Genomic DNA, 14,430 nt, shown 5'->3' with positions numbered 1-14,430 from the left:
GCAGGCCTACTCCCCTTCACCATGCTCTTCAGCTGGGAGGGCGCCCGTAAGACTGTCTTGCAGTGGGGCTCCCTGGAAGGGGTGGCTTCATACTACAGCTCACCTACTTCCCCTCCAACTTCTCCTGGCAGCTGGCCAGCGAAGGAGAGAGTGGGGGCAGCCAGAGGATACAGGGACCTGCACTGACCATGTGCTTGTTCTAAATAAATTCCTGATCTGAGAGGAAAAGCTCTCAGTTTTGCACCATGGAGTACGATGTTCGCTGCGGGGTTTTCATATATGGCCTTTATTATGTTGACATATGTTCCCTCCAAACCTACTTTGTGGAGAGAAATTTTTTTTGGAGGGGGAAGAGAACGGGTGGGGGAAGGGCAGAGGGAGAGAGAGAGAGAGACAGAGACAGAGAGTCTTAAGCAGACTTAAGCAGGCTCCACGCTGAGTGTGGAGCCAGATGCAGGTCTTGATCGTGACCTGAGCTGAAATCAAGAGTTGGACCCTTAACTGATTGAGCCACCCAGGCACACCTGTTTTTCTTTTCTTTTTGCCTTAAGGATTTTATTTATTTATTTGAGAGAGCACAAGCAGGGGGAGCAGCAGACAGTGGGAGAAGCAGATTCCCCACTGAGCAGGGAGCCTGATTTGGATCTCAATTCCAGGACCCTGGGATCCTGACCCGAGCAGAAGGCAGATGCTTAACTGACTGAGCCACCCAGGTGCCCCTATTTTTCTTTTCTAATGTATGCATATAAATCTATAAATTTCTATGGTTTCTTTAACTATGTCCCACAAATGTTGATACATTGTATTTTCATTATTGTACAGTTCAAAATATTTTCTAATTTCTATTTCCTCTTTGACCAGTTGTTTGGGGATTTCTAGGTATCCTTTTTTTTTTTTATTAAAGATTTTATTTATTTGACAGAGATCACAAGTAGGCAGAGAGGCAGGGAGAGAGAGAGGAGAAACCAGGCTCCCTGCTGAGCAGAGAGCCTGATGCGGGACTCTATCCCAGGACCCTGGGATCATGACCTGAGCTAAAGGCAGAGGCTTTAACCCACTGAGCCACCCAGGTGCCCCCCTTTTATTTTTTATTCTGCTTGAGTCTACTATGGTCAGAGAATATATTCTGAATTCTTTCAGTCCTTTAAAATGTGTTAAGAGGGACACCTGGGTGGCTCAGTTGTTAAGAGTCTGCCTTCAGCTCAGATCACCATCCCCGGATTTTGGAATCAAGCCCCACATTGGGCTCCCTGCTCAGCGGGAGGCCTGCTTCTCCCTCTCCTACTCCCCCTGCTTGTGTTCCCTCTCTCACTATCTCTCTCTGTCAAATTAATAAATAAAATGTTTTTAAAAATGTGTTAAGAGCTTATGTTATTTCAGTTTGGACTAATATTACACGTGCACTTAAAATGCTAGGCATTCTGTTGCGGTTGGGTTTGTGTTCTATAGATGTCATTTGGGAAAATTGTTATTCTGTTCAGATTCTCCATATCGTTACTGTTTACTAATTCTTTGTTCTTTTTGTTCTTTTAGTTACTCTGAGTCATGTATTAAACCCTCCCCATTGTGACTGTGGATATGTCTAGTTCTCTTATGACTGTCAATTTTTGCTTTGTTTTGACAATGTTACTAGGTGTATACAAACTAAAATATTGTATCCTCTTATAGGATTGATCATTTTATCATTCTGAAATGTTTTTCTCTCTACTGACATTTCTTCCCTTAAATTCTTTATTTTTAATATAGCTATGCCAGCTTTGCTTTTTTTGGTGAGGGCATACCTTATATTTCTTTTCCTTTTGGGGGAAATGAATGAATGAATTAAACCCCATCATTTTACTTAAGATATGTCTCTCTAGGCAACATGTAGTATTTTTCTATCATATCTGCCAAGCTACGTTTTATAATTGGAGTATTTAGTACATTTACATGTAATGGAATTATTAATACATTTGGATTTATATCTGTTGTCTGGTTTCTATTTGTCTGGCTTTTTTTTTTTTTACCTTTTTATCTCCCTATCTTTTTTAGAATTAAGTGTATTTATTATTCCATTTCCTTCTTCTATTGTCTTGTATATGTTTCTTTTACTGTTTTTTTAGTGGCAATCTTAGAGATAATAATCTGACCTTTGAATTATTACTGTCTAAAACAAAGTAATACTGGGTCATCTGGCTGGCTCAGTTACTGGAACATGTGACTCAATCTCAGGGTCATGGGTTCAAGTCCCATGCTGGGCATAGAGCTTACTTAAAAGAACAAATAAAATAAAGTCATATTTTTGCCTAGAACCAGAAAGTGCTTTGAGCTCAGAACACTTTAAGCCCATTTATTCCCCTCCACCTTTTGAGTTATTACTGTTACACATGCTAATTCTACATATATTTTAGATTCGGCAAGATATCAGTATTGTTTTGTTCAGTCAATACACATTTCTATTTACTCACATTAAACTTTCTGTTGCTCTCATTTTGTTTTTGTCTTAGGATCATTTTTCTTCTACCTGAAAAACTCATTTCTATATACATACACACTATATGTGACCTATATATGGCACTTCAGTCAAGATAAAGAGTATTTCTATCTCCCCAGAAATTTCTTTTATCTCCCTATGGAGTCTGTTTCTCCTGTCTTCTCCCTCCCCAATCCCAGGACACCACTGTTCTGATTTCAGGGTCAGATTTCTAGAATTCTATGAATGAAATCATATATTATGTACTCTCTTGAGTCTTGTTTCTCTTTATGCAGCATAATATCTGTGATATTCATGTTGTATTTCCTTCATATTTATCAAAGAGTGCTCTACTGTATGAATGAACCCAATTTGTTGATCAGTTCACCTATCATTGGCCTCTGTCGAAGTCATGAACTACTGTATCACAACTAGAAGTAGAAGAAACTTGTTTAAAAAAAAAACAACACAAAATTGTCAGAACCTCTGAGTCTTTTCAGAAGGCAGATTTCTAGAATTGGAAATATTTGCAGAAGGCAGATTTCTAGAATGGGAAATTACAAAATAGAACTTTTCCACAGGTTCTTGATACATACTGTTAAATGGGGTCCCAGATGGTCTTCTCCAGGATATAGCCCTACCCACGGTGTATGAAAGTCCTTGTCTCACAATACCATCAATGGCATTTTTGACAAAGATGCTTTGACAAGAAATTGTTCTTTTTAATCTTTTCAAGTGTGCAAAGCTTGAATTTGTTATCTAATAGTTGAAAGTAATTATATGCTGACTATAAACCAGTAGGTGCCATACTTCTTTCCTTCCTGAGTTCACAGAATAGTCTGTGATCTCCCCTCTTTAACTGCCTGCCTCATTGACTTTCTGAGAAACTAATCTGAAAAGCTAATTCAGAGTCCTTCCTGGCGTTGGTCTGCTAGATGGTGGTGGGGACAGGGCAGGAGCTCCGATGTCTTCCTGCCCCAGCTTCCAGTGGTGGCTCAGGAGCTACACGCTCCAACACAGTAGCCACTGGCCACAGGTGGCTTTTGAGCCCTTAATGTCTGGTTGGTCCAAACTGAGATGTGCTGTTAAGTATAAAATGCACACCAGATTTCAGAGCCTTAGTATGAAAAAAAAATGAATATAAGATGTTTCACTTAGTTCTATACTCCTTACATATTGAAGTAAGATACTTAATTTATGGGTTAAATGAAACATGAAAAAAAATTTCATTTCTTTTTACTTTTACTAATGTGGCTTCTAGGAAATCTTGGATTACACACATAGCTTGCATTTTCTTTTTTTTTTTAAGATTTTATTTATTTATTTGAGAGGGAGCAAGCATGAGCCGGGAGAGGAGGAAAGGGAGGGAGAGAGAGAAGCAGACTCTCCACTGAGCAGGGAGCCCCATGTGGGGTTCAATCCCACAACCCTGGGATCATGACCTAAGTTGAAGGCAGATGCTTAACGACTGAGCCACCCAGGTGCTCCTTGCATTTTACTTCTATTCAACAATGTGTTCTATAGTCTTACAGAGACTCTCTCTCTCCTGTCTCTACTTCTTTTTTCCTTGGAATGCCTGCCCTCTGGCTTTCTTTTCTTCAGAGATGCTTCCCAGAGCCTTTTTTGGAGGCTCTGCAGACTTTATATTCAGTTCAGAGGATCGAATTGCAAGATGGAACCTGGGCACAGATCTCCATAACGAGCTTAAGGTGGTGGATTGACCCTGAGATTTGTTACCTGGGAACTAAACCTCTCTGAGGGCAGATTAGAAAGCCGGGAAGAAGAGGAGGGGTTGGGGGTGCCATCTAACCCCTCAGCTCCCAATGGGCTCTTTGACCTGAACACCAGTAGGCTGTACCCTCACTTGGCTTTGTCTCAAGGGAAGGCTTTAAGTGGTAGACCAGCCCACCCCTGACCTTTTCTGCTTCATTTCTCTGCTTTATCTTCTTTCATTCTGTGATGGGTCTTGTTTTCTGACCATCTTCATTGGCTTAATGGGGATTTTTTTGTTGTTTCCTGGCCCTTCCTCACCAGGATCTCCACCTTCAGTCCTCTCCACTCTACACCACTGCCCTGGGAGAGCCCCCGTCACTGGAGCAGGTCCAGCTCACCAAACCTGATTTCGGCCCAGCATTGGCCTTCAGTTTGCCTGGACATGACAACTTGACTGTCTTCACTAGCTAGACCTACCTTTTACCAGGCGAAGACTGTAATGGAGCCCCTGTCAGGGCCAGGAGATCCCTGGTTCTGTTTGGTATTGTGGTAACCAGATGTCTATGAAGTGAATTTCTCTACAGTGCCCCAGGATGTAGATTTGATCTACCCTAGGATTTTGTTTACTGAGCCAGGTTCAGCTTTCTGTTTCCTCTTTCATCATCCATACCTTAAGTTCCTGCTGAATTGAGTGAATTCTGCAAATATGATTAAATCTCAAACTGGGACTTTGGAAACTATAGAGCAACAGTCTCCTTGCCAGTAGGCTGATGTGTGATTTGTTGCTCTGTTTAGGTAACTGTAAGTCGGGAGACTGAGGTTTCTGCCTTGGATGGCAAGAGCTGAAGGTGTCTGCAAGGTTACCATGGGCAGGCAGAGGGGCAAATTCACTGATTTTTGTTGGAGTCACAGGCTCGGAAGAGACGAGCTGTGAGTAAAACAGGATGGACGTGGATTAGGTTTGAACAGATGAAACATAACACCAATTCCAAGCTTTCTCCTGGCTCGGCAGCCATGCCTGCAAGACATGGACTCATGCAGTAGATGGGCAGTTCCCTTTCTAGTTCTTGCGTATGAAGGATCAGTGCAAAGAAAGTCTCGGTTTTGTGCTACTATGTCTTTAACACCCTCACATGCTTCTGTGAACAAATAGGTCTCAGACCTTGGATCTTCCCAGGCAGTGCTGTTGAGGTGGGATAAAATAGCAGGGTTTTATTTCCAGTGAATTAACTTTGGTGTTGCTTTCTATTTATTAAAAATGATGGGCAAAATAATATTTCCTTAAAAATTAGTCTGAGTTTTAAAAATAGTCCATTTATGGGGACTAAGGGAGTATAGTTGCTGTGATGGGCATGGGTAACATACAGAATTGCTGAATCACTGTAGTGTCTCCCTGAAACAAATATAACATTGTGTCCTAACTATACTGCAACTGAAAAAAATGAAAAAACAAAAATAAATAAAACAGTCCACCTAAAGCACAAAGTAAAGCAAATAAAGCACAGGTAGGACTCAATTATGGACAAAAAATATATGTGAACATGTTGCCCAAATGACATTTAGAAAACATTGTCCTAAAGGAGGAAGGTACAGAGAAGACCAAGATCCTAGAGTTCTGGATTTAAAACTATGCCGTCATCAATTTCTTTTGTTCATTTACTATAAATTACAATAGTATTTTCAGAGAAAACTCTTTTTTTTTCCTTTCAATTTTGCAGATTCCAGAAAGAAATTGGAAATTGAAGATTTCAGAAGAGTAAGTTGTTTTAAAATATTTTGATTTACTTCAAAGAATAACACTGAAAAGTTAAAAAGGTATCATTAACCTTAATTTAAATTTAATATTCACTGGTAGCCCTTCAGGGAACCAGTTTTCTAAAGCTTTGGATTCTAAAATAGGTCATATAATTGACCCCAGTGGAAAAGGCTGAATTCACATCTAAGAGGCAAACATATGTCTAGTAGTAGTAACTAACCAGTCATTTCCATCCTTGAAAGTTCTTTCCAGTAAGGATGTCTTGCCTTCTTCTTGCTTAGAATGTTAAATTGTATTGTCTCTTGCTCGGTCACTCAGGTTATAAAAGGAAAGTAATTGTGTGGGGTCCCACTGAGAAATTTCTGTAAGGCTTGCAATGTTTAGCAATGGATAGATTTAAAAAAGGGGGAAATGGATGTGTGCAAAAGACCAGGAGACCCATGTGTGACTTGGGGGGAAAATTCCAGAACCTGTGGACTTGACTATTAACAGATGTGGGCTTGTAAGAGTTAATGGCAGTAATGACACTGACAGGGTTTAGAAGTCTATCATTTTGGGGGCATTGGGGCTCAACAAAAAAGTTTAAAAACTATCTCTCTGGGGTGTGTGAATTTTCCTACCAAAATGAGGGACAAAGTGGTCAGTTCAAGGCCTTTCTACTTCCAAGATAATGACCCATTTTATATACATAAGGATGAGTGGAGAAGTGGCTGAAGGATCTTAATGGTACAAGAAAGGAAATCAGTGCGATTTGGGGCTACTGCAGATGAACTCAAGTTAGTTTTTAATACCCAAATAAAATGGCTTGGGTCCCCGTTTCTACCTAGACAGGGAAGTTCAGCAGGTGCATGAGGTTTTCAAGGATTTCCAGGGGATGGCTTTTCCTGATCATCTGCCACTTGGAAGCCCACGTCCACTTCCCTCCTGTCCTGCTTCACTCCACATGTGGCATTGTTCCTCCTAAATTCCCCAGGGTGTAAGTATATGGCAGACTTTGCTGGAGGTGTGAGGATAGTTGTGAGGGGTATAGGACAGCTCCAGCACAACCCGGAACGGGCAAGAGTGACAGAAACGTCCCTGTTCCCAGGTTCCTGGGCTCTGGCTACCACAGGAGACTTCTTGCTGAACTGTCCCCCCTCCTCAGGCCATTTTGGACTCAGACCCTCTCTCCCACCAAGCCTCAATTCCCCCACAACCAACCGTAGTTTTCTCTGCTCCCAATTTTGGATGCGCCCAATTTCTTTTTATGGAAGATAGTATACCATTATCTCTATCCCACGCTGGGATTAAGGCATAGGATATTATTTTTTATTATTTAAAAGATAATAAGTTTTGCTGTATGAAAGGGTTGTTTACCTCTGGCCACCCTCCACTGTCCCTTGGCATGTAACCCACAAGCAGAAACAATTCAATTATGATCTTTTCTTTACTATGTTTCAATTCTCCATCTTTTTAAATATTTTTAATATTTATTTTTAAAATTTTTTGTTTTAGAATGAAAAAAGTGCACATGAGTGGGGGAGGGGAGAGGGAGAGTCTCAAGCAAACTCCATTGTAAGCGCAGAGCCCAAAGTAGGGCTCGATCTCATAATCGTGAGATCATAATCTGAGCTAAAGTCAAGAGTCTCATGCTTAACTGACTGAGCGATGGCAGCACTCCTCAGATCACCATCTTAAGCATGACTCCTCCTGCTTGAAGTACAGAAATTCCAGGACCAAAGTGGGTGAGGGAGCTTTCCCATGGCGTTTGCTTCCTTGGTGATTTTGTTTGTCTCTTCAGGGGCAGCACTGAGAGCGAGGAGGGCGTCCTGGCTCCTGATTGGCCTCTGCCAGGAAGACACCTGTAGCCAAAGATGAGTTTGGGCAAAGTAGTCGCTTGCTCCTTCAGCCATGGAAAAGCAGGGCCACAGTGAGGCGGGAATAATCTCATCTGAGTCTCACTCCCATGTTAAATTATTGAAAATCCACCGGGAACTTCTGGTCACCCACATCCGCAACACCCAGTGTCTGGTGGACAACTTGCTGAAGAATGACTACTTCTCTTCTGAAGATGCAGAGATCGTGGGTGCCTGCCCCACGCAGCCCGACAAGGTGCCGATGACGGAGGCTGGCCTTGGCAGGCTGTGGGTCTTGGTTGCTGGAAGGGGCTTCTCCCGGGGGGCCTGAGTGAAAACCTCTGGGTATTTAACACATTGGCGGGATTTCCCACTGGGGTCATTTATAGGACAGACACCTGAGTCATCAACTTATGACACAATTACATATTCTCCTTCTGCGTTCGCGTGAACAGCAGACTCTGCTTACCTCGCTGCTCTCCTTGCTATGTGTATCGCTTCCCAAGCCACTTGTTTTCAGTCCACTTTTGATTGGGAGGAGGGAAAAATTAAATGACCTTCGAACACTAGCAGTGATGTTCATGCAGTGCCTTTAATCTCCAGGAAGCTGTTCAAGGCTGGGTGAGACTCTGAGAACAGTTTGCCTCTGGCTTGGGAGTGAACACCTCCCAGGCTGGGTCCACAGTAAAGACTTTTGCACCCCCCACTGTGGAACCCCCTAACAGCCCTTAGTTTCCTTTTAGCTTTGTGTCCTCTCCTGAAAAATAGAATTGGCAAGACCCAAATGTCTTTGGCTGGAGGGGTGACAGAACTTGTCTGTAATGTGATCTGCCAGCCTCCGGGGAAACTAGAGGGTTTCTGGGGTGTGGGGGGAGCACAGTAGCTGACTTGTGTGATTTTTTTTTTTCCCCTGCATTTTTAATAATACAAAAAGTCCTTTTTAGGGTCTAACTTACATCATGGGGGCCTGTTAGTCCCTTGCTGTGTGGCCCAGCACACTCCCCCACCTCATTCCACCTGTGTAGTAACTGTCTCAGCAGCACTCATTTTCAGCCAGTGGTAGTGTTGGCTCAAGAGGGACAGGAGACCAGAGAATTCCAGGGGTGGACACAGCTCTCATTTGTGAGTCTGACCTTATTACTTGGAGGTTCATGGAAGCCTCCAGCTTCTTAGAGCTGTGTGGTTTAATTTCCTACTATGGGGGGAGTCTCCTTCACAGATTCTAGGCCCTTCAACAGGTAGCATCTCACACCTCTAGGGGGGCAGTCAAGCTTGAGGATGTTGTAGGAACTTGGAGCCCTGCATGTGAGCCTTTCGGGTAGGGGGACTCCCCAGGCACTTGCTCACCCCCTCATGCTTTTGTCACCGCTAGGTCCGCAAAATTCTGGACCTGGCACAGAGCAAGGGCGAGGAGGTGTCTGAGTTCCTCCTCTATGTGCTCCAGCAACTCACAGATGCTTACGTGGATCTCAGGCCTTGGCTGTCGGAGACTGGCTTTTCCCCCTCGGAGCTCATTCAGAGCAAAGTTGTCATCAACACCGACCCAGGTATGAGTCCGCTCCCCCAGGGTAGGACTGCAGACACCAGGCCAGCAAAGCCCTGGGGTTTGGAAATGCTGTGGTGTGTGGGCTCAGCAGGACATGAAGGCATGGTCGACCGTGGTTGGCTCTGCCCCCCATGTTGCGCAGTGGGCCCAGGTGCTATGTTCCCTGTCATCCAAGTGCCGCCAGGGGACTGTGCTGAACTGACCACAAGTAGTTGGTCTTAGAGGCCTGTGGAAGTGTGGGAATGGCCTTTCTTCTGACTTTCTTTCCCTTTTAGACACATAGAGACTTTTAAAATATATATATATTTAATTAATTTATTTATTTGACACAGATCACAAGGAGGCAGAGAGGCAGGCAGAGAGGAGGAAGTAGGCTCCCTGCTGAGCAGAGAACCCGATGCGGGACTTGATCCCAGGACCCTGAGATCGTGACCTAAGCCGAAGGCAGAGGCTTAACCTACTGAGCCACCCAGGCGCCCACATAGAGACATTTTAATGGTGGCACGAATTCCTTTCAAAAATCTTTCCAGGGGCATCTGGGTGGCTCAGTGGGTTAAAGCCTCTGCCTTCGGCTCAGGTCATGATCCCAGGGTCCTAGGATCGAGCCCCGCATCGGGCTCTCTGCTCGGCGGGGAGCCTGCTTCCTCCTCTCTCTCTCTGCCTGCCTCTCTGCCTACTTGTGATCTCTGTCTGTCAATTAAATAAATAAAATCTTTAAAAAAAAAAAAAGATTAATTACTCAGCTTTAAAAAAAAAAAAAAAATCTTTCCAGGGGCACCTGGGTGGCTCAGTGGGTTAAAGCCTCTGCTCAGGTCATGATCTCAGGGTCCTGGGATTGAGCCCCACATCGGGATCTCTGCTCAGCAGGGAGCCTGCTCCCCCTACCCCCTGTCTGCCTCTCTGCCTACATGTGATCTCTGTGAAATAAATAAATAAAATCTTTAAAAAAAATCTTTCCAAAATTTATCCTAGGCAAAGTATTCTTCTCTCACCCCTAGTGGCCAGTCCAAGAGCCAGCGAAAAACCAGTATGAAGCCAGTCCCAAAACCAGTAACCAAAAGTGGCCATTTCCAAAGCACAGTGGGACTGCATCAGCTAATTGATTCATTCAACAAGTATTGATCGTATCCCCACCACGTGCCAAGACACTGTGCTAGATGCCTCCAGCTTCTTAGGGAAGGAAGAAGCTTCCCTGGTCTGATGGGGAACAGACCAGATATGGTTCCAGCTCTCAGGGAGCTCGGAGGCTGGTGCAGGAGGCCCAGCTGTAGGCAGTCATACAAATGTGTGATTACACACAGTGACAAGGACAAAAGCAGTTCAGGCTGCCGTGAGCACATGCAGTTGGGGCCATGATCTGGTCTGGGGACTGGGGAGCCTTCTTTGCATGTCTCTGTGCTCACTAGTTTGAGACATTTGTTGGCTGTATAATACCCAGCACCAAGGACCCCAACTCCAGTGTTTAAAGAATCCAGTGTGACCTTGAACACAGAAACAGAGGACAGTGTCCCAGACTATCAGGGGCATGTTTGGGGGAAACCAGGCCAACAAGCAGGTCAGGGCCCAGCCCTTCTGCGGCCGGGCTGTGGATACCTGTGGTACCGTTGCCACTGTTAGCGTCTTACTCTTCCTGCCCCTTCCCACTTCCTTCTGCTTCCTTCCCCAGGAGCAAAGGAAAATGCTTCTGCCTGTGATCATTCTTTCAAAAGATCTCTCCACTGCTTCCTTTAGCCAACCACTCTGGTAGCTTTTAAAGTAGAAGTCACTCTACAGAGCTAGATGTGAGCTACATCTTGTGTGATTCTATTTATACAAAACAGCAGAAAGGCAAATTAATAGAGCTAGAAAGCAGATTGGCCATTGCCTAGGGCCAGGGGCAGAGATTCGCTAGAAGTGGGCTTAGGATGGAGGGGTTTTAGAACTGGAGCGTAGTGATGTTTGCATAACTTCGTAAATTTACTAAAAACCATTGAGCAGTACACAATGCCTATTGTAAAATATGTGCATTTATGGTATGTAAATTATGTCTTACTAAAGATGTAAAAGATAAAATTCACAAATCTTAAGCAGACCACCAAGTTGGACTGAGTTGATGGAAAGAGGTTATAGATGAATTTGGAAATGGGCATGTGTGTCTCATTTTTGTTAACTGGATGATAATCCAAATCCCAGAAGTACTCTAAAGGAATTTATGGAACAGCCTTTGGTCTGGGGAAGGATGGCCTCCATCTAGTATAAGCCCAGACTCTAGCTCAGGTTTGCTGAGCTCCCTGCCCATGTGAGCGTGTCACCTGTCTGCTCCCCTGTGAGCAGGTGCTAAGTCAGTGACCCCCAGGTGTCAGCTGGGGACCTGGGGCTGACGTGCTCTGCGTCGTTGAACAACAGGGCAGTTTTTCTCTTGGTTTACTCTCTTTGTGCTTTGGCCCGTCTCCTTTGTAATCCAGATTGACGTGGACCATTGCGTCTTCTCACTCAAAGTTTTGGCATTTAGTGTGGAGACTTCCCCTTGTTTTCAGAGCAGTGTGATGAGCAAAAGAAAGCGAGAGCAATTTCTTCCTCAGCCACAGGAGTTTGCAGCGCCTGGCCGCCTCAGTCTCCGGAGCCTGTGGCTCTTGATCTGGGGGTGGTGAGTTCCAGCTCCATGCTGGGTGTACAGATAACCAAGAAGTCTCCCTGAGAACTGGCTGTCTTCCCTCCCCCACCGCCCAGTGAGCAGGTACACGGAGAAGCTGCGACAGCAACTGGCCCGTGATTCCAAGTTCGTCCTGTGCTACGCCCAGAAGGAGGAACTGCTGCTGGACGAGACATACAGCGACACCATCGTGGAGCTGGTGGGCTTCAGCAACGAGAGCCTGGGCCCGCTGGAGAGCCTGAGCTGCCTGCTGGACCACCGCACCGGGGTCCTCAGCGAGCAGGGCGAGACCATCTTCATCTGCGGGGACGCGGGCGTGGGCAAGTCCATGCTGCTGCAGCGCCTGCAGAGCCTGTGGGCTGCGGGGCGGCTGGACACCGAGTTCAAGTTCTTCTTCCACTTCCGCTGCCGCATGTTCAGCCGCTTCAAGGAGGGTGACACGCTGTGCCTGCAGGACCTGCTCTTCAAGCATTACTGCTACCCGGAGCAGGACCCCGAGGAGGTGTTCGCTTTCCTGCTGCGTTTCCCCCAGACGGCCCTCTTCACCTTCGACGGCCTGGACGAGCTGCACTCAGACTTTGATCTGAGCAGCGCATTGGACACCTGCTCCCCCTGGGAGCCCGCCCACCCCCTGGTCCTGCTGACCAACCTGCTCAGCGGGAAGCTGCTCAAGGGGGCTGGCAAGCTGCTCACAGCCCGCACAGGCGTGGAGATCCCACGCCAGCTTCTCCGCAAGAAGGTGCTCCTGCGGGGCTTCTCCCCTAGCCACCTGCGCGCCTACACGAAGAGGATGTTCCCCGAACGCGCTGTGCAGGAGCACCTGCTGGCCCAGCTGGAGGCCAACCCCAACCTCTGCAGCCTGTGTGCCGTGCCCCTCTTCTGCTGGATCATCTTCCGCTGTTTCCAGCACTTCCACAGCATTTGGGAGGGCTCTGCGCAGCTGCCCGACTGCACGGTGACCCTCACCGACGTTTTCCTGCTGGTCACTGAGGTGCACCTGAACAGGACGCAGCCCACCAGTCTGGTGCAGCGGAACACGCGCAGCCAGACCGAGACCTTCCACGCCGGCCGGGGCACCTTGCGCTCGCTTGGGCAGGTGGCCCATGGTGGCATGGAGAAGAGCCTCTTTGTGTTCCGCCAGGAGGAGGTGCAGGCAGCTGGGATGCAGGAGGGGGAGCTGCAGCTGGGCTTCCTGCGGGCCGTACCGGAGCAGGGCCTGGGCGGGGACCAGCAGTCCTACGAGTTTTTCCACATCACCCTCCAGGCCTTTTTTACTGCCTTCTTTCTCGTGGTGGATGACAAGGTGGACACTGGGCAACTGCTCAGGTTTTTCCAGGAGTGGGCTCCTGGGGGGGCAGGAGCCGAATCCTGCTATCCCCCCTGTCTCCCCTTCCCGTGCCTGAAGGGCAGTGGCCTGGCAGGGGAGGACCCCTTCAAGAATAAGGATCACTTTCAGTTCACTAACCTCTTCCTGTGCGGGCTGTTGTCTAAGGCCAAACAGAAACTCCTGCAGCACCTGGTGCCCGCCGCTGCCTTGCAGAGAAAGCGCAAGGCCCTGTGGGCACACCTGTTTGCCAGCCTGCGGGCTCACCTGCAGAACCTGCCCCGCGTGAAGTCTGGGGCCTTCAACCAGGTGCAGGCCATGCCCACCTTTGTCTGGATGCTGCGTTGCATCTACGAGACGCAGAGCGAGAAGGTGGGGCAACTGGCGGCCAAGGGCATCTGCGCCAACTACCTCAAGCTGACCTTCTGCAACGTGTGCTCGGCAGACTGCAGCGCCCTCTCCTTCGTCCTGCACCATCTCCGCAAGCGGCTTGCCCTTGACCTGGACAACAACAATCTCAACGACTACGGCGTGCAGGAGCTGCAGCCTTGCTTCAGCCGCCTCACGGTCATCAGGTGAGAACAAGGGGGCCCAGGGAGCAGCTGGTGGGGCCAGGGTGGACCAGACTCCGGAGACGCCAGAACCAGCCTTTAAGGGGTAGGAGCTCCTGATTTACCCTGGCATTCATAACCACGGGTCTTGGAACACCCAGACCTCTTCTGTTTCAGCATGACAGAGGGCAAAGAGCACAACTTCCATGGCAGGCAACCCTGTCTGGGTATCCTTGAGTGAGTTGCTTAACCTCTCTGATTTCCTCATCTGGAAAAGGGAGATGCTGGTAGCCTAGCAGTTACAGTGATAGCAACCAGCATTTATTGAGAATGGGTGAAGTACATTACAAATTTTACATGATTGACTCTTCCACACTATAAGGTGGGAGGTACTCTTCTCTTCATTCTGGCAAATGAGGAAGTGGAGGGACAGAGATGGTCTCAAGGTCACACATCAGGGCCACGATGGAGCCAGATTCATAAAGATTTATGAGATTTATTGAGATTCATGAGAGGCTCAGAGACAGCCTGTGGATGGTTTTTGACACTTGGGAGCTTTTGTGATTGCAGAAAAAGCAGACTGTGTGCTTATCAGCCTCGGTTACTTTCCATGATCAAAGC

The 14,430-nt window shown here is 46.8% G+C and overlaps 1 protein-coding gene across 2 annotated transcripts in view; it reads left to right on the top strand.

Annotated features, from left to right (window-relative positions):
* NOD1 (nucleotide binding oligomerization domain containing 1) overlaps window positions 1–14,430 on the top strand; it is a 67,837-nt gene that overhangs the window by 14,648 nt on the left and 38,759 nt on the right. The window contains exons 1-5 of one of the 2 annotated variants that reach the window (XM_044246312.1): window positions 5,338–5,356; window positions 5,884–5,921; window positions 7,702–8,012; window positions 9,129–9,303; window positions 12,012–13,833. In XM_044246312.1, the coding sequence (XP_044102247.1) occupies window positions 7,812–8,012; window positions 9,129–9,303; window positions 12,012–13,833 (2,198 nt within the window). In that variant the 5' untranslated portion in view covers window positions 5,338–5,356; window positions 5,884–5,921; window positions 7,702–7,811. Of the gene's footprint in view, window positions 1–5,337; window positions 5,357–5,883; window positions 5,922–7,701; window positions 8,013–9,128; window positions 9,304–12,011; window positions 13,834–14,430 lie in introns of those variants that run through there. The other variant, XM_044246311.1, reaches the window with a different exon arrangement.

Source organism: Neovison vison, chromosome 4 (genome assembly GCF_020171115.1).
Source record: "Neovison vison isolate M4711 chromosome 4, ASM_NN_V1, whole genome shotgun sequence".
Lineage (NCBI taxonomy): Eukaryota > Metazoa > Chordata > Mammalia > Carnivora > Mustelidae > Neogale > Neogale vison.
This window is presented reverse-complemented; position numbering and strand designations above follow the sequence as displayed.